This window comes from Ictidomys tridecemlineatus, chromosome 3, assembly GCF_052094955.1.
Source record: "Ictidomys tridecemlineatus isolate mIctTri1 chromosome 3, mIctTri1.hap1, whole genome shotgun sequence".
NCBI classification, from domain to species: Eukaryota; Metazoa; Chordata; class Mammalia; order Rodentia; family Sciuridae; genus Ictidomys; species Ictidomys tridecemlineatus.
In genome coordinates this window covers 208,688,068-208,709,293 of record NC_135479.1, presented here as the reverse complement: position 1 = coordinate 208,709,293, position 21,226 = coordinate 208,688,068, and the positions used below count along the sequence as shown (strand labels likewise).

The 21,226-nt window shown below is 35.6% G+C and overlaps 1 protein-coding gene across 4 annotated transcripts in view; it reads right to left on the bottom strand.

Annotated features, from left to right (window-relative positions):
* The window catches only part of Morc3 (MORC family CW-type zinc finger 3), a 42,896-nt gene that overhangs the window by 14,178 nt on the left and 7,492 nt on the right, over positions 1-21,226 (bottom strand). For 2 of the 4 annotated variants that reach the window (XM_078044612.1, XM_078044613.1), the window contains exons 2-9: positions 16,555-16,627; positions 14,257-14,389; positions 13,282-13,495; positions 12,480-12,628; positions 10,707-10,854; positions 8,442-8,570; positions 8,106-8,225; positions 3,865-3,962 (exon numbers count right to left, since the gene is read on the bottom strand). In XM_078044612.1, coding sequence (XP_077900738.1) covers positions 3,865-3,962; positions 8,106-8,225; positions 8,442-8,570; positions 10,707-10,854; positions 12,480-12,628; positions 13,282-13,495; positions 14,257-14,389; positions 16,555-16,627 — 1,064 coding nt within the window. Of the gene's footprint in view, positions 1-3,864; positions 3,963-8,105; positions 8,226-8,441; positions 8,571-10,706; positions 10,855-12,479; positions 12,629-13,080; positions 13,243-13,281; positions 13,496-14,256; positions 14,390-16,554; positions 16,628-21,226 lie in introns of those variants that run through there. The other 2 variants (XM_040287021.2, XM_040287022.2) reach the window with 2 other exon arrangements.

Here is a 21,226-nt window from a genome sequence, read left to right as displayed (position 1 = left end):
TGTATTTTATTTAGAGACAGAGTCTCATTGAGTTGCTTAACACCTCATAGTTGCTAAGGCCAGATTTGAACTCAGGATCCTCCTGCCCTAGCCTCCCAAGCTGCTGTGATTACAGGCACGCGCCATGGAGCCTGGCAAAACTTTTGATTTATGAAAAGTACTCATCACTACCAGCAAAAAAATATTAATACTTCAAAAGATCTTCTTTTTTAGTTGTAGATGGACACATGCTTTATTTTGTTTACTTATTTTATGTGGTACTGGTGATCAAACCCAGGGCCTCACACATACTAGACAAGTGCTCTACCAGTGAGCTAAAATCCCAGCCCATCTTCAAAAGATCTTATACTTTACAATGAAGACTTTCACTTTTCCCACAATAAGACATTAATAAATTCATGAAACCAAGACAAAGGCCACAACTAAATAATTAATTATTCATTAAACAACTACTGTAAGAGAAACCACATACAAAGAACTTAAGAGATACAAATAATACAACATTTTGAATTTTTTACAAGTTTTTAAAAATCAGGATTTCATATTTTACACTCTGGCAGGTTAACATTAGGTAGAAACCACCTCGTAACCTACCCAACTCACCATGGCATCACATTCTAAGTCTAAATGGGAATGTATCACCCCTCCCAAACCTGCTCCTCTCCTCATATCCCTTGACTCACTCTCATCTTTTTCTCATTCCCTGTATTCCCTAGCCTGTGAGACATTACTCACTTTTGCAAGGTCATAAGGTGTGCACTGATACTCACTTAATAGTTTAACAGCTTTCAAAAACAATTAAGGGGGGGGCATTGTGGCTCAGTGGTAGAGCACTCACCTAGCAAGTGCGAGGCCCTGGGTTTGCTCCTCAGCACTACATAAAAATAAATAAAATAAAGGTATTGTGTCCAACTACAAAAATAAACTAAAAAATAAATATTAAAAAACAAAATAAACAACAATTAACCATTTCCACAGATAGGATTTTTTTTTGGGGGGGGTGGTGCTGTGTATTAAACCCAGAGGTGCCCTACCACTAAGGAATATCCCAGTCCTTTTAATTGTAAGACAGGATCTATGTTGGCCATATTGGCCTTGAATTTGCTGGGATTACAGATGTATGCCACCTTCTGCATAGGACTGGTGATTGAGTTCTAACTGCTCTATATTTTGCCAACATTAGTTATATCTTTTTCATTTTAAACAAGTGTTTCATTTTGCCAAGAGGAGCAACACTTTTGGGGTTCTGATCTGAAAACATGCCTTACGGGGCTAGGGTATTCCTCAGTTGTAGAGCTCTTGTCTAGCATGAGTGAGGCCCTTGGGTTCCATCCATAGCATCACTTACACCTACGCCCCCTAAAAAACATCAAAACCCAAACAAAACCAAAAACCCACATAACATTTTTTTTTCTCATTCAGGTTGAAAAAATCTAGAATTGCCTTTCATTTGAGTTAAGGTTCCTTTTGTCCATATGGAAGCCAAGTGACCCAGCAGTTTTTAGAAAGATGATCATTTTTCCATTACACAATGATGTAATCTTTGAGAAAAATCAGGTCACAAGATACATACAAAATATAAGTCCCTAAACTATCTATCCTATCACTAATACCAGACTTCCTTACTTACTACAACTTTGTAATAAATTAATATCTAGTAGCATTTAAGTACGTGTAAGTCCCCCTGCTTTGCTGTTCTTGAAATGACTGTCTTAGGTAGCTTTAATCCTCCCAAATTCTCACAAAGAATTTATAATAAGACTTTTAATATCAACACCATCACATATATGGCAAGATTAAAAAAAATCAAATGGTTTAATTCATTTAATCATTTAGAGAAAAACTTAGTTTGTAATTTTCAGCCCTCCAATTCTTTTTTTTAAAATTTTATTATTTTTTTTATTTTTTAGTTGTAGATGATCACAATACCTTCAGTTATTTATTTTTATGTGGTCCTGGGGATTGAACCTAGTGCCTCACACATGCTAGGCGATTGCTCCATCACTGAGCTTCACAACTCCAGCCCTTCAGCCCTCCAATTTTTAACTCTGGTATACATACTTATTTACTTCTTAAATTTCTTTCTACATTATTTTATAGTTTGCAAGTCAGAGGTTTTTGCATGTTTTGAAAGTTTTATACACTTGTTACAATCAACACTAGATAATGAATTTTCTTCTACCTTTTTAATCCTTTTAATTTTAGTTTTCATTTATTCTTCCTACCTTGAACTAATTACTATTTCAAAAACAATGGTGAAGAGCTGATATCCTCATCCCATTCCCATTTTTTTAGAAGAAAGTTGTCAATAACAATTCACCATTAGAAATAATGCTTGCTGCTGGGTGCACACCTGTAATCCCAGCAGCTGGGGAGGCTGAAGCAGTAGGATCATGAGTTCAAAGCCTCAACTTACCGAGGTACTAAGCAACTCAATGAGACCCTGTCTCTAAATAAAATAAAAAATAGGGCTGGAGATGTGGCTCAGAGGTCGAGTAACCCTAAGTTCAATCCCCAGTACAAAAAAAAAAAAAAAAAATCAAGGTGATGAATTATACTGATTCTTGAATATTAAAACTGCACATGCTGGGCTGGGGTTGTGGCTCAGTGGTAGAATGCTCGCCTAGCATGCACGAGCACTGGGTTCGATCCTTAGCACCAATAAATGTAAAATAAAGATATGTGTCCACCTACAACCAAAAAATAAATATTAAAAAATAATACACATGCTATCTTCAGATATAGCTCACTTGGTTTTAATGGTATCTTTTTTACATGTCACTGGATTGTATGCTATTATTTTCAGATTTTATAACTAATTACAATTGACTAATTTTAATTAAGATGAGAGATTGATAAACATTTCCTTTCTTATAATGTTTTGAGCTTATTGTCCAGATTATGTGACCTCAGGATATCTTTAGAAGAGTTTGTGTATGACTGATACTACTTCTTCCTTAAATGTTTGAATTTAATATATGGGAAGTTTTCTAAGCAATGATTCAATTTCAAAGGAGTATGTCCATAAAAATAGTGAAAACTTGTTCAAGCTATCCTTTCAATGTTTTTATGCCTATAGGACCTACAGTGTCTTCCTTTTCACTTCCCATACTGATGATTCATATGTTCTTATTTTTTTCCCTTAGTCTTGCCAGATACTTATAGATTCTGTTAATCTTATTAAACAATCATTTGACTTTTTGATTATAACATTATTTGTTTATTGTTTTTCAGCTCCAAATTCCATCCATGTTCTGTACTCTGATGTTGTTTGAGTGGAGCACTGTACTCACAGAGGAGCTAGAGCTGTGGCTTTAGGCCATGCTTCTCCCACTAACAGCCCACTCCAGCAATACCAGGCACCTTCTTGAGATCAGGAATGGCCAGGCCTTCTTGCTACCTACTTAAAATTATTGACTTCTTATTTTGACTGTGGTGGTGTTGTTAATTTTTGATTTTTGTTTTTTTGGGTGGTGGTGCTGGGGATTGAATCCATGGCCTTAGGCATGCTAGGCAAATACTTTACCAACTGAGCTATATCCCCAGCCCCTCACTTATTTTGTAAATATTTTCAAAACTTTCTCCTCATCTAAATTTCTTGCCATAACATGGATATACATTTCATTTTACAAAATTAATACTACATTATAGAACTTTCAGGTAAATGGGTGGGTGAGGTGCTTACACAGAAAAGGCATTTAGCTATTTTCTTCCATCCTATAAATTCTAATCCATTCCAAGTGTATTCTACTATCTTTACTGATGAGATCTACTTCTGTGATTCATAAAAAATAAAGAAGATCCCAGATTTCTTAGTAATCCATTTCCAAAAATCTCAGTCAATAATTTAAATATGTAACATACCTGTACTCATTGGTATAGTCAAAATCTTGCTTATTATGAGTTGGCTTAAGGAAGTTACATTCTATAATTCCAACTACTCCAACACCCATGTTGTTTGCCTGAAAATAATAAAATAAAATCAGCATTTTAAGCATAACACATTGTGCTCAAAGTACTCTTAAAGATTCAAAATTTGTTTTTAAAAAATCATTAATCTGAGCTGGAGATGTGGCTCAAGTGGTAGCGCGCTCGCCTGGCATGCGTGCGGCCTGGGTTCGATCCTCAGCATCACATACAAACAAAGATGTTGTGTCCGCCAATAACTAAAAAAAAAATAAATAAAATATTAAATTTCTCTATCTCTTTCTCAAAAAAAATCTTTAAAAAGAAAAAAAATAATGCTTTAAAAAATCATTAATATATACTCACATGAGTCTCATGAAATTTAGACTGAATATTTTCATTTTTATTTTATTTTTCTGGGAGTTAATTACTAAATGTATTAAAGCTTTTCTCTTAAAGCATTCCAACCATACGTTTATACAAGTATTATCATCTCCAAATTTATACAAAGAAAAAAGAACTACCACAACCAGGATGCAATTTCTTTTTCTTTTCTTTTCTTTTTTTTTTAAAGAGAGAGAAAAGGAGAGAGAGAGAGAGAGGAAGAGAGAGAGAATCTTTAATATTTACTTATCTATTTTTAGTTTTCGGCAGACACAACATCTTTGTTTGTATGTGGTGCTGAGGATCGAACCCAGGCCACATGCATGCCAGGCGAGCATGCTACCGCTTGAGCCACATCCCCAGCCCAGGATGCAATTTCTTAAGACAGGAGAAACAAGAGGTAACTCATTGAGGAGGGGGAGGGGGAGGGGGAGGAGGGGGAGGAGGGGGAGGAGGAGGGGGAGGAGGGGGAGGAGGGGGAGGAGGAGGAGGAGGAAGAGGAGGAGGAGGAGGAAGAGGAGGAGGAGGAGAAGAATATGATGAAATAAAAACTTATGTCACTTGCACCAGTTATTTGGGGCAGACGAGAGTGTAACCAGGGATTGAACTCAGGGGCACTCAACTACTGAGCCACATCTCCATCCCTATTTTGTATTTTCTTTAGAGACAGGGTCTGAGTTGCTTAATGCCTTGCTTTTGCTGAGGCTGGCTTTGAATTCATAATCCTCCTGCCTCAGCCTTCCGAGCTGCTGGGATTACAGGCGCACACCACCACGCCCAGTGCATCAGTTATTTTTTGAAACTGTACTAGCTAAAATTAATCAATTCAAATTAACTGTTGAATTCTGATTATTTACATGCTATTAACAAGTATATTTTATTCACAATTATAGCTTATTTTTGAGTCTACTTACAAATGGAAATGGAAGAATATGTAACTTATAAAATAAAAATTTTCGTAGTTATTAATTAAACCATGTAAATCTAATCACAATTCTGCTCTTTTCAGAGCCATCAGTGGGGTCTAAGGATGTGGCTCAGTGATTTGCCTACCATGCATGAGACCCTGGATTTGAGCCCTAGTACAGTCAATAGTGGAGACAGGCAAGGTATTGCATGCCTGTAATCCTAGCTTTGAGAATTAAAGCAGGAAGATCACAACTTCAAAGGTCAGCCTAGGCAACTTAGCGCGAGACCCTTTCTCAAAAATAAATTTTTTAAAAAAGTGGTGAGGGAAGGGGGTTTGGAGAAAGGGTTCTGTGGTAGAGAACTTGCCTAACATGTATAAAACCCTGGGTTCAATCCCTAGTGCCACAAAAAATCCAAATAACAACAAAAAACATCAATGGTTCTTCATTTCAGACCACCAGTAAACGGTCATAACAAGACCCCTTTCATTTGTAGTTCTTTTTTTTTAGAGAATTTTTTAATATTTATTTTTTAGTTTTCGACGGACACAACATCTTTGTTTGTATGTGGTGCTAAGGATCGAACCTGGGCCGCACGCATGCCAGGCGAGCGCGCTACCACTTGAGCCACATCCCCAGCCCCTCATTTGTAGTTCTTGTCATCCTTCTTTCCAGCTTCATCTTCCTGTCTTTCCAATTACTTTGTTCCCCAATTACAATATGGTTCAGCCACACAAGTTATTCTTCATGTTGTTACACTCTCAGAAACTTCTTCCCCTTCCTTTGCAGAAGCTTGCTCTGCCTAGAGAGCCCTTCGCAGACTTTATAAGGCAGTGAAGTCAATGGAGACATCTCATCATCAGTCTTCAGAAAGACTTTTTGATGGTCTAAGGATATTCCACAGTACTCTCACCAAACTGAGCTGAGGGCATGCTCTGTGCCTCATCATAATTTTCTGCTGAACACCTAGCATGGTAAGTCTGAGCATCTGCATTTTGGCCCACTCCACCATCTGGTAAAGACAAACATTAAATGTTTGTTCTAAAAGCCTAATTTTACAAGGTAAAACTGAACGCTGAACTAGAAACTAGAAACTAGAAACTGTACATGATGAAAAAAAAAATTTATTTTTGTGGTGTTGGGGACTGAACCCAGGGCCTTGTACATGTGAGGCACACACTGTACAAACTTGAGCTATATCCCCAGCCTCCATGATGCAAATTTAACTGTGTTTCCAAAATGGGCCCTGTATCCTATGAAGTAAAATTCATAAATGACAAAAGAAAAAGAATTTATATTCTATAGCAGATAGATTATTTTTTTTTGAATCCCAAAGCACTAGAGAAATAAGGCATATTATCAAAAATGCATTTCTAACTACCAATGAAATTTATTAACTTAAATAGCATTATAGAATATTCCTAGCAACTAGTATTTTAATTGCAAATGAAAATTAGCATTTTAAGTAAATGTCATTTATATCTCATATCACAATTGCCAGATTTTTGCATTAATTTTCAAATGAAATTAACAATTACAAAGAAAAGCCCAACAAAGTTCACATACTTCTGCAAAAATGCTACTATTCTCGGCTCATGCCATGAAAATAGGTGAAGCAGAGTTCCAACCTATTCAAATAGCATTCAAGATAAATCCACATGACTATACTGTGTAGAGCTTACAACATTCTACAAAGAATTTAGAATAAAGATGAACAGAAAACAAAAACAGAGAACTAAAAAAAAAGGGGCTGGGGATGTGGCTCAAGCGGTAGCACGCTTGTCTGGCATGCATGTGGCCCGGGTTTGATCCTCAGCACCACATACCAACAAAGATGTTGTGTATGCCGATAACTAAAAAAATAAATAAATAAATATTTTTTAAAAATTAATAATAACAAAAAAAAAGAGCTAGCCTTTTTGTGTGTAAGGCAGACTCTCACTAATTTGCTTAGGCTGGCCTAAAACTTGTGATCCTTCCGTCTCAACCTCTTGAGTTGCTGGGATTACAGGGGTGCAGCACCACCCTGGCAAAATATACACCTAGCCTGAAAACCTTTTTTCCCCGGGTGGGTGCGGAGGTGCATGCCTGTAATCCCAGCAGCTCGCGAGGCAGCATCAGCAAAAGCAAGGCACTAAGCAACCCAGTGAGACTCTATGTCTAAATAAAATACAAAATAGGGCTGGGGGGATGTGGCTCAGTGGCCAAGTGCCCCTGAGTTCAATCCCCAGTACCCCATCCCCCAAATATTTTTTTAACAAAGTTGATTTTTAGAATTATTTGCATTATTGAGTTTCTACAAACCTCAAATTATTGAATTCATAGAAAATGCACACACACACCCTAAAAAATGCTTATGTAAATATGTACAGGACAGACAGACATAGTGAACTAGCTCATCATCTTAACATGAATTCTACAACAATGGAAACTTTTTAAGAGGACAGTCCCAATATATTTAGGAATTATCTCCTAAAAAGCAAATAGCCTATTAGATACTATTTTTCAGGCTATTTCAGTCAACATTAATGAAAATCTAACCAATATCATTCCAGTAAGAAAAAAAATCACTGATCCCATATCAAATGCAGGCAAAAGAAGGGCATCTATGGCTGAGATCCACACTCACTGTTAGATCTTGGGCAAACTGCACATCCTATTTATTAGCCCCAATTTTCTTATCTATAAAGTAGGAGCAAAATAAATATCCTAACTCCCCTTACAGAACTGTTCAGGATCAAATGAGAAATTAATACAAAATTAAAATGTAATACTAATATTATTTTTAATAGACTGGCATCTAAAAATCATGAGCAAAACCACTATAAAATAATTTTGCCTTTATCCCAATAACATTATTCTAATTTTTATTAAAAATAGTCCATTCTTTTAAAATATAAAGCTTACCCTTAGCTGACATCCAACTTTTTCATAAGCTTTGATGAGTCTATTTCTGTGATACATCATTATGCCATAATGATCTTTATTTCTGCAGTTGAATCCAAAAGTAATTCTCACTGTTTTAGTCTTAAAATGTTAAGGAAAATTCTGAGAAGAAAAAAAACAGTCCTCACTCTCCTCAAATCACTCTGTTTCATTTTAATGAACTCTGAAGTGCATAAATAAGGGAAAAGTTGAAGAGAATTAGAATCCCTATCAAGGGGAAAAAAAAAAAAGGAAAAGGGGGCAAAGGAGTGCATGCTTGATTGACATGCCTATACAGTGTCAAACAATAAAGGATACTAAAAATTTAGGTCGATAAACATCACGTTCAATGTAGGCAAGACTCTTCGAAACTAGCTGTGTCTTCACTTTCTGTCCACGTAAGATTATCTGCATTCTTGGCTTTAAATATAATATACTGCAGTAAGCCTGAAAAGAAACATAACAATATTGGTACTTTCTAAATAATTATCTACAGGTTTATTCAACATTACTTTGATGTAGCTTTAAACAGAAAGTTATTGCCTTGCTTTAAGAACAAACATACCACCATTTCAGTAAAATAATACATATTGTAGAGCTGGAGGTATATAACTCAATGGTAAACCATGTATTTATCAGCATATACAAGGCCCCTGAATTAAGTTCCCAGAGTCAAAAAATAGTAACAGCAATAACAGATTTCAAAGCGGTACAGTTATTCTAATTTGATTATTTTCACTAAACTGTGGTCAGAAAAAATGATATGGAGATAACAATCTAATGACCTAAAATTCAAAAATAAAATAATGAGCAGGATCTAATATAATTCAGAGAAAATTACATAGGCTTGACAAGTAAAAAATTCTAAATAATGCACCAATGCGTAAGCAGAACAGAGAAATACGGCACTTTTTCAAAACTGAGCTATGGTCAAAGTATGTTTTCAGTTTTTAATATATAAATGTTGAGATGCTTAATAAATCCGACCAAACTTCAGACCTAAAACATGTTACAACATGATCTATATTTTTTTTATTCTTAAGTTTTAGGAAGACACAATATCTTTATTTTACGTTTATGTGGTGCTGAGGATGGAACCCATGTGCCTATCTCATGCTAGGCAAGCACTCTACCACTGGGCCACAACCCCAGCCCCTACAACATGATCTTCTGAAACCTCTAACAGAAACCCCAGATGGAAATACATGAGTAACTCACAAAGAAAAGACGAAAGCTTCAATACAAACCTAACTGACCATTTCTTTTTTTCCCTAATTCCCAAGTTCAAAAGAAGTGGTGTTTGTCATTTATAAAATTCATTAATAGCTCAGTTGGTAGAATGCTTGCCTCCTACATAAGACCCTGGATTCAATCCCCAATACACACACAAACATACATACATACATACATACATACATACACACACACACACACACACACGCGCGCGCGCGATTAATATCTTAAAATACTGTACTTCTAGTGTATTCAAATCAAATCCCCTGGCTGCCTCTGGATCTGGTTCATATTTGAGAAAGATTTTCTAAACAGCTATGGCATCCCACAGCAACAGGAATAATACATTTCAGATTACAGTAATTGTTAGGATTGTAATTATGAAATCACATGGTAAAACATGTAAATGTCAAACAGATTCTCAGCTTCTAGTTACTACATAATTTTAACACATAAAATTTTAGCACATAAAAATGTACCAAAAACATTATTATCATGTCTTATACTAAGAAATTTAATATTCTTATATCAACACTGTTAAATTGAGATTTTCATTTCTTTGGTCTAGAAACATACCCATTTGTGGGCTGATACTTGCCTTGCATGTGCTGGATTTTATCCCCAGCAACAAAACAAAACAAAACAAAAAAAAAAAATCAAAGCCAGTTCTAAGGTCAAATCTTAAGAGATATTTATCATAAAACTATATTAATATATACTCTCTTCAGGATGATAATTAAGGTATAGTGAGTATTCTAGAGTATTATAAAAATTGGTTTAGGGGCTGGGGTTGTGGCTCAGTGGTAGAGCACTTGTCTCGCACATGCGAGGCCCTAGGTTCGATCCTCAGCACCACATAAAAATAAATAAATAAAGGTATTGTGTCCAACTACAAAAAAAAATAATATTTTTAAAAAAATGGTTTAAAACATTTTGGTGTTTTGTGATAAAATAATCAGTACAGGCCTAGGGATATAGCTCAGTAGGTAGATAGTGCTTGCCTAGCATGCACAAGGCCCTGGGTTCAATCTCCAGCACCATAAAAAAAAATTAAAAAATCAGTACAGCCATCATAAAATATGCTGATTCCAACAACGTCAATTCAAAGAATCTAAGCACATAGTAAAAACTATTAAGCACTGTTAGATCTGATGATTTTGCAATTACAAGGTTTTCTAAGCAAATGAAACAACCAGTGGGCCAATGAAAACTTATATATCAGTTCTTTCTGCAATGCTTTCCTATAGACATCACTGCCAACCTTTAGAAAAACAGGGGGTACTGTAAGTCTGCTAATAATTCCTTTACTCCATGACTTTCTCATTTCCATGAAGAGAGCTGCATACATACCCTCAAGGAATAGTCACTCTCAGGGGCAATTTGGTCCATTCTTTCTTGCTTCTTGTACCCTTTCTTCCCCGATGCCTCATCTAAATCCTCAGGAATTCTGATGTCATATTTATCCTTTTCAAAATCAAACTCCGTCGCATTTTTGTAGCTGTAAAAGTAATTTTCAGAAAGCAGCAAAAATTTAACTTCAGACAAGATAAGCATCAAATACTATCCTTAGGAAAAAAACAAAAATAAACTCACACCCAGTAGACTTCATGAGAGGGACAAGTATAAAAGAAAAGGAATTCCAAAGATTAGGGAAACTACCACTCACACATTGCTGGTGGCAATGTAAAACGATAAGAGAATTACGTTAGTGAAAAAAGCCAAAAGGTTTCACATTGCATGATTTCATTTATATAACACTATGTGAAATGAAAAAAAAAATTATAGAAAGGGGACAGAACAAAGATTGACAGTAATTAAGAAAATGTGGGTGTGGCTATAAAAAGGCAACATGAGGGATTCTGGTGATGATCAAAGTGTCCTCTACTTAGACTGCATCAATGACAATATCCTGCCATGATCAACAGAACTACTGTGAGATGTTACCATTAGGAAAACTGGGTATATGAGCTCTATTATTTCTTAGAACTGCACATGAAAATCTACAATGATCTCAAATAAAAAGCTTAACTGAAAAAAGAAAAAAAAATCCAGGAGGAAAGACAAGGAAGTAAAAGAAGAAAAAAAAAAAAGGAAATTCAATAAGTCAGAAAAGCACAAATTTTATTATTTATGACTCCCCCACACCATCAAAAAGCACACTTTTTTTTTCCCCTCAGTACTGGGGACTGAACTGAACCCAGGGGTGCTCTACCATTGAGCTACACCCCTCGTCCTTTTTATTTTTTATTTTGAGACAGGGTCTTGCTGAGTTTGCTTAGGCTAGCTGGAACCTGTGATCCTACTGCCTCAGCCTCCAAGTCACTGGTAGTGCAGGTGTGTACCACCATGCCTGGCTCAAAGCAGTTTTAAAGTTCTTTAGACTTACTGCTATTTGTGCTTTATTCCTATGGTTCAGTATATCTTTAGATATCTCAATGAAACAAATTGTTCTTAAATTTTAAAGCTTTTATTTACAAATATTTTTATCCTTGAATGGATAAAGAATCATAAAGTTTAGCAACACACATACAAAAAATCTCATCTATGATGCTAGATCATGCTTAGCTTTTTTTTTTTTTTTAAATGTTCTTTTTTTTTTTTTTGAGAGAGTGGGGACAGAGAGAGAGAGAGAGAGAGAGAGAATTTTAACATTTATTCATTTTTTCTTAGTTCTCGGTGGACACAACATCTTTGTTGGTACGTGGTGCTGCTAAGGATCGAACCCGGGCCACACGCATGCCAGGCAAGCGCGCTACCGCTTGAGCCACATCCCCAGCCCCCATGCTTAGCTTTAATGGACAAAAATGGAAGATTTCTATAAGCTGAACTTGTTCCTGGGACTTTCATCGTCTTTTTTTTTGAGGAGAGAGGCAGAATGATTGAAAATACAGTGCTAATGGAGATTGAGTGGCATAAACAGAAATTCTTTTCTAGTATTTCAAATTGAAGCCAAAGTGACTTCAATAAAATATCCTGAGAAAGATAAATCATTAACTATACCAAAATTACCTTTCCATGTATTTCTTCTTTGTGTAATAATGAATGTACTTAATGACATTAACCAACCCTAAACATGTACTTTACTTCCCAAATGGTCACCAACTAGCTGGGGTCTACATTTACCTTCTAAGATTCCAAATGATGATTCTTGTCCCCTTCTTACCCATAATAGCATCAAGTTCTGCCAGTAATTTCTGTTCCGTAGAAAACAGAGAATGTTCCAGAATCGCAGCAAGGCTTGCTTTTGATTCTGCTAAATTAATCATCTGACGTATGTCCTTGGTTAAAGACTCAGATCACCAACATGCTTTTCACAAATATAGTATGTAAACTTTAATAAATAGCAGAAAAATATTTTCTCAAGTATTTTCAAAGTTTTAAAATGACAGTTTGATTTCAAATGAATATCAGAAAGGATAAAAATTAAGTTTATTAATATTATTACTAATTTAATTTAATGCCTTCCAATATTTCAATGTGTCAGAAAATTTTCCTAAAGTTATCCTGCTTTTCATAATCATTAGCAAAATTTTCAAGTCATACCACAGACGTCTTTACTAATCCATAATAAACCTAAAATAAAAAGGAGAGCTATGGAAAAAGTTGTTTATTTCTTTTTATGGTGCTGGGGATCAAACCCAGGGTCTCACTCATGCTAGGTTCACTATAACCACTAAGCTATCCCCCCAGCCCTTGAAAATAACTTAACATTAAATGTAACTACCTTAACATTCAGGATTTCCATAGCACAATTCCAATAACAAACCCTGAGCTTCAGGTGTAGGGTTAAAGGCAGTTGACACAGACAAAAACTGGAATAGGTGTGATTAAAAAATAAGAATCTGTAGAAAGGCAAAAGGGTAGAATGCTTCCCAATATTTTTTTCAGTTTTGAACAGCTTCTATTTCAAAACCAAAAGGATATGGTGTTTGTTGAATGCCACTATTGGAACAACAACATGTTCTGCTTTTATGACTTCCAAGTAGGTCTGAGACAAGAAGCCCACACTCATGGTTTCTCCATTTTTGGTAAAAACTATTGCATCTTTACCCAAACGCATAGAACCTGACTTGAAGCCATTCCCATACAATCCAACCGGGACATGACCATTCATGGTGACTTTGTCACTGAAGCCAAAGCTAAAAGAAAAAGAAAAGATTTAAAAATAAACACTCATAATCTTCAATTTTTTCAAATTCAGCAAGTATAATACCAAGTTAAAAAAGCCTGGGTCCAAATGCTGGCCTTACCTTCCTGACTATATCATCTTGGGCAAATTACTTTTAATCTATCTTGATGTATCTTCCCATCTCTGAAGCAAAGGAAACCAAATCTTATCATAGGGGTGTAAGAATTACAGGTACTAATACAGGAGCTCGATGCCGGCACATCCTGGTCAATTAGTTGGCCGAGTTATAATCTGGGGTCCTGGGACTTGAGATTTTACCCCATGAACCTCTTCCTCTAAGTGTTCATGATTCTCTTGTTCTCAGCAAGCCTACTGTGATATGATTAATGATGGGATCAACTAAACCTTTTAGCAGCATAACATTTAAGGGATAACAAAAGGCCTATGCTTCTAAATTTTTCTTGTACCCTGTATCTATACTACAGTCTGTTTCCATTTCAGACACATTTGATTCACACTGGCATCCTATTCTCTGATCCTATAGCCCAAGACCTTAGGACTACTTTATGCTGCTTTCTCAATCTCTCAATCTATTTAAAGTTAGCCCCCCATGGTAAGTTTTAATAGAAATATGGTCAGAGGCAATCACTCACACTGAGTGTATGAAATTTCATGTTTAAAAAAACCAAAACAGGATACAAAGTATGACACATGGAATTCTTTAACTACTTAAAGCCTTGATCTTCAAATGTATGGCACATTTTTACATACCTTAGCATTTTGTGTAATTTATCTGATGTCATACCGTTCCCATTATCAGTGAATGTCAAGCATATACAGTCATTTATCACTGTTTTGTCAATCCATATTTGTTTAGCATTCACATCAGGATCATAAGCATTATCTGGGACACAAAAGGTTTTCATAAATTTTGAGTTTGCATTTTAAAGAACAATTAGAACAATCCTTTAACAAGCAACAGATTACCACATTTAGGACTACTTCAAAAGCTACAATTTTTAGGAATTCATAAGGTTTGGAAACAGGAAACTATATTCATTGTCTACTGCAGAATTAATCCTTCTACAGCTCTTCATATTAAGTATAGAGCAAAGACTGGTACCTGTCACACTAAATTGGTGTAAAACATCACTGAACCCAGAGATGATTAAGAGAAGGATCAGCCTGGCTATCATAAGGGAAACTGAGAATTGAGTGTCAACTAGCACTATGAATTGACATGGAAGGTACATAACATTTATTAAATAAATGAAAAGTCAATTTCATTTTCTGTTAAGCTACATATATACATATATATAAGCCACAGTCATAACCCTTGTTAGTTTAACAAAAGTTTCTTTGGCTTTTATTTCTATTATTGTATATTTAACATCCTTGTTTAGCTCAACTTAAAATTTCTCTTAGACCATGTAAGTATAAAGGAATACATTTAAAAACAGAAGATATTTTTTAATATTTATTTTTTAATTATAGGTGGACACAACATCTTTATTTTATTTTTATGTGGTGCTGGGGAACGAACCCAGTGCCTCATGTATAGTAGGCAAGCACTCTACCTCTGAGCCACAGCCCCAACCCAAGATTTTTTAATGGTACCAGAAAGTAAATCAACTAGTGATTCATCTGAATATTCCTTAACCAATCAAAATATATTTTGAAGACCTTATTATAGGTATTATAGATATTTTCAATTATCTGCCTACAAAGCAGCCTAGAATTAAATAATCTTTTTACTCCCAACCCCTTCAAGATAACTATTTTATTAAAAACTTAAAATGCTGGGCTGGGGATGTGGCTCAAGCGGTAGTGCACTCGCGTGGCATGCGTGTGGCCCGGATTTGATCCTCAGCACCACATACAAACAAAAATGTTGTGTCCGCCGAAAACTAAAAAATAAATATTAAAATTCTCTCTCTCTCTCTCTAAAAAAAAAAAAAAAAAAGTTAAAATGGGATATACCCCAAACAGTGCCATGAAAGTCATGGGAAGCAGGATGCCATAAAAATAAGAACTACAAAAAAAAATATATACAAAAAAAATAAATAAATAAGAACTACAATGTTAAAGCAAACCCACTCCAAGATTGGGGGGGGGGGGAAATCACCCAAATACATGTGTTAGTTGGACTACTTGGAAAAACCTAACTATAACAAAGAAAAGTGCTTGTTCAAAAAGTCCTTCTTTTCCTTGCACATGGACCCTTCCTTGATAAGGAATTTAATTATACCTAAGAACAAAGTGTCCTATTACTATATTTTTAAAACATATACTAAAATCCTAAAAAATATTCATCTGCATGAATCATGACCCCATAATGCAAATCTGACTGCAACCCTGCCTCTTTTAATGTTCATTACAACACTATTAAAATAAAATCCTAGCTGGATGTGGTAGTTCACGTCTATAATCCAGTGACTAGGAAGGCTGAGGCAGAAGGACTGCAGGTTCGAGGCCAGTCTCAACAATTTAGTGAGACCTTTTCTCAAAACAAAAACAAAGGGCCAAGAATGTACCTTTGGGGTAGAGTGCTTGCTTGGCATGTACAAGGTTCTTGGTTCAAGCCCCACACAGCAAAACATACATACGTACATACATACATATATAAAAATCTTTGACCCTGCTCATCCTATCTTTTGGATGAAGCAAGAATTTATTATCACAAATCTAACATATTAATCTTCTTAACACCAGAAAAACGATCCCATTCTATATATTATATACATTCTCTATTATATACTCAGTATATATTGAGAAGCATAATTCTCATTTTTAACTTTGATAATCAGAATAAAAATGTTTTCAATATAAACACTGTACAAACTTAGCAAATTGAATCCTAAATGTTATGAAATACTTGGGTAATATTATAAGGAAAGTAAAACAGTGATTTTTGACTCCTTTTTGCATAATTGTTATGCTAGGTAAGCCTTACTACTAATATTATTAAAGATAAAAATTTTTGAAGTACACTCGTATATTATTATTCAATAAAGTTTTAAAACTGTAAGTGCAAGCAACAGATAATATATGAAATGTCAATTTACATACCTATTAATTCAGCAACTGCACTGAATGGCCAAGTATGACTAGTAGAATTTGTATGTAAAAACTTCGGGCAAAGCTGAAACAAACCAATGATTCATGTAAATTAATTTAGATCTTACTTTTAAAAGAGAATAAAATCCAATATAATTTATTTGTCCTAGTGTTAAACAAACTGAGGCTGAACAAAAATGACTTAGCTCCAGGATATATCTGGAAAATACAACACAGAAGATTCTTGGAAACCAACTAAACAACTTACATATCAAGACTTGTTTCAAAACCCTTGCCTTCTTGTATCCATCCACAATGGCCCAATCCCCAACAGCTACCTGCCTTGCAAGACCTACCTTAAAATGACTCAGCCAAGGTCCTAAAATCCTATAAACATCCTAATCTTCCTACTCTGAAACACAATTGTGTGGGAGAGGGTCTCCTTAGTGTACTGGATCTAATGAACTTGCTTCATGACAGGTTTTTCTGATGGTCTCATGAACAGTCACTACTGGACCCTTTGACTTGGTTTATAACTCTTAAGTTCATTACAATTGTGTGACATTGGCACAGTATTCATCTAGAAATTCTTCAGACAATATCAAATATTAGTTCCAATGAAACAGACCATTCTTATTCCAAGGCTTTTAAGTCTGATTTTATTCACAACTCCCAACCCCTTCAAGATACTATTTTATTAAAGAATATGTGGATTAACCTCATACTATAGGGAACTCTCTTAATTTCCTGAATGATGTAGACAGCAAATGTATAAAATTGTACATATGGTTTTAAAAGGTTGAGGGTTAAGGGGCTGGGATTGTGGTTCAGTGGCAGAGAGCTTGCCTCGCATGTGTGAGGAACAGGATTTGATCTGCAGCACCACATAAAATAAATTTAAAAAAGTAAAGGTATTGTGTCCATCTACAACAACAAAAAATTTTTAAATCTTTTTTAAAAAAGTAAAAGATTGAGGGGCTAGGGTTGTGGCTCAGTGGTACAGTGCTCACTTAGCATGCACGAGGCACTGGGTTTGAGCCTCAGCACCACATAAATGTAAAATAAAGATGTTGTGTCTACCTAAAACTTAAGAATAAATATTTTTAAATTTTTTTAAATAAATAAATAAATAATAAAAGGTTGAGGGTTGAAAATTTTACTATGCAGAGAATTTCCATACAATCTTTTTTGTGTTTATTTTGAACAAATTTACTCATATTTAAAGAAGAAAAACAAAAAGAATAGGGAGCACTATGGTAAGTGTTAAGAGTTCCCCAAACTAGATTAAATCTAAAGCAAGCCAAGGACATTTACAATGCTCAGTTGCTGCCACCAGGTGTCAGAAAAAGGTCAATTTTTCCTTTGTCCACACTTGCTTTCAGATGATCCACAAAGTCCTCGGTACCACTCATTAGGTGAAATACTACACATTTGAGAAATCATATCCTGTAAAGACTGCTCTTCAAATTAGAAAATATGCATTTTGGACTTTCTACAGTTATATGTTTATAAAATATGAAATATATATAATTAAGACTTTCCTAAGAACAATACCATAAATTTCTAAAGAAAATCAATTTCCAGATTTACATCTTGTACAAGCTTTTTCTCAAATTAACCTACATGAGAACATGCCAGTGCTTAGATCTTTCAGTCCCAATTCTACCATTTATATAAGAATGAAACAACCTTCACCCATTCTAAATTTTACCCTGAGGCATGGTCTTGGGGTATAAAACTTCTGGATACCAAACAAGGAGACAAAGACTGGTTCAACCACCATAACCACCATGAGATCAGTCCTTCTATTTTTGCTCCATTTCATATATTCATAAGAAGTGAGGTCTAGGGCTGGGGATGTGGTTCAAGTGGTAGCGCACTCGCCTGGCATGCGTGCGGCCCAGGTTTGATCCTCAGCACCACATACCAAAAAAGAGGTTATGTCCGCCGAGAACTAAAAAATAAATAAATATTAAAAATTCTCTCTCTCTCTCTCTCTCCTCTTTCACTCTCTCTTTAAAAAAAAAAAAAAAGAAGAAGAAGTGAGGTCTAGAGTTAAAAAGGTATTCAGAGCCAGGCGAGGGGGCATAGATGGCCTGTAATCCCAGCAGCTAGGGAGGCACTTAGCAACTCAGCTAGACCCTGTTTCTAATATATTTTCTTAAAAAGGCTGGGGATGTAGCTCAGCTAGAGCACCCCTGGGGTTCAATCCCCCAGTACCAAAAAAAAAAAAAAAGGTATTCTGGTCCATGTTACTATACTAGGAATTTAAATGTAAGGTAGAGTGTGATGGTAGGAATTTCAATTCTCACTTAATTCTTAAGAGATTCATATAAGCAAAGAGGACAGCAGTAAAAACTGAATTCTACCTGGGCATGCTGGCGCACACCTGTAATCCCAGCAGCTCGGGAGGCTGAGGCAGGAGGATCACTAGTTCAAAGCCAGCCTTAGGTTGCTAAAAGCAGTACATAAATTAAATATTTGTTTAAAAATATAAGTGATTAGAATAATGCCTGAAAGACAACAAATATTTTAAGTGTCTGTTTAAAAACTATCTCTTTAGAAAGGAAAGTTACTAGCCAGGCCTGGTGGTATACACCTGTAATCCCATGGGCTCAGAATGTTGAAGGAGGACCATAAGTTCAAAGCCAGCCCCAACAATTTATCGAGGGCTAAGAAACTTAGTGAGATCCTGTCTCAAAATAAAAAATTTTTAAAAGGGTTGAGGATGTGACTCAGTGGTTAAGTGCCCTAAGGAAGGAAGGAAAGAAGGAATGGAGGGAGGGGAAGAAAAAGAAAAGGAAAGGTACTAGGGAATGAGACTGATCAAATTATGTTATTCACATGTACAAGTACAGCATAATGAACTCTACTATTATGCATAATATAATGTACCAATAAATATATATCCTTTTGGGCTGGGGTTGTGGCTCAGATGCAGACCACTTGCCTCACACATGAGAAGCATCAGTTCAATCCTCAGCACCACATAAAAATAAATAAGCAATATAAAAATATTGTCTCCATGTATAACTAAAAAAATATTTTTTAAAAAAATATATCCTTTATGGGGCTGGAGATGTGGCTCAAGCGGTAGCGCGCTCGCCTGGCATGCGTGCAGCCCGGGTTCGATCCTCAGCACCACATACAAACAAAGATGTTGTGTCCACCGAATACTAAAAAATAAAAAAAATATTTAAAAAAAAAATATATCCTTTAAAGAAAGAACTGAGCTCATATAAAATAAGGAAAATCTGAGATGTAACTCAATGGTAAGAGTGCTTCCCTAGCATGCACCAGGCCCTGGGTTTGATTCCCAGAACCACAAAATAAATAAATAATAGGATTAAGATTTGAATGGAAGCCAGGCGTGGTGGTGCACGCCTATAATTCCAGCAGCTCAGGAGGCTGAGGCAGGAGATCAAGAGTTCAAAGCCAGCCTCACAACTTATGGAGGCGCTAAGCAACTCAGTGAGACCTTGTGTCTAAATAAAATACAAAACAGAGCTGGGGATGTGGCTCAGTGGTCAAGTGGCCCTGAGTTCAATCCCCAGTACCAACAACAACAATAAAAAGATTTGAACGGAGATGCACTTGATATGAGAGTGGTGATATTTAACTGGATATACAAAGCTTCAGCTAGGACAGGAGAATTGTGAGTTCAAAGCCAGCCTCAGCAACTGTGAGGCACTAAGCAATTCAGTGAGACCCTGTCTCTTAAAAATATATATACAAAATAGGGCTGGGAATGTGGCTCAATGATTGAGTGCCTGAGTTCAATCCCCAATATCAAAAAAGAAAAAAAGATATACCAGATCCTTCCTCACCCTGAGTAGCCTTGAAATTGCCTTAGATAATCCTTATATAAGAATGAAGGTCTGGGCTGGAGATGTGGCTCAAGCGGTAGCGTGCTCGCCTGGCATGCAGCCCGGGTTCGAACCTCAGCACCACATACCAACAAAGATGTTGTGTCCGCCGAGAACTAAAAAATAAATATTAAAAAATTCTCTCTATCTCTCTCTCTCTCCTCTCCCATTCTCTCTTTAAAAAAAAAAAAAAAGAATGAAGGTCTGTTCTCTGGAGAAACTGATGGTGGTAAGCTCTAGATTCCTGTGACAATGGAAAACCAGTGGACTAAGATCAAGACAGTGAAGAGTCCACATACACATAAACCTCCATGTATATGGTGCCAAGATCATTTAATGGGAAAAAAGGCCAGTCTTTGACATTTCCTGGGAAAACTGGATATGCACATTATCTTAACCATACAAAAATTAGATCAAAATGAATCAAAGAGCTAAAACTATTTAAAAAAAACTTTAGGAGAAAGCACAGGAGAAAAGCTTCATGACACTGGATTTGAGAATGATTTCTCAAATATAACTATGTCATAAATTTAAATTATGCATCAAAAGACACATATAGTGAAAAGACAATTTACAGAATGGGAAAAATATCTGCAAATCAAATATCTGACAAGGGATTAATATCCAGAATATATAAAGAACTCCTACAATTTAACAATATGAGCAAAGGACTCCAAGGTATATAAATGACCACTAAACAAAACACATGAAAAGATGTTCAACATCATTAACAATTAGGGAAATACAAATCAAAACCACATTTAGATGCTATCTCACTCATTAGATTGGCTACTATTTAGAAAACAAAAACAAAAAAC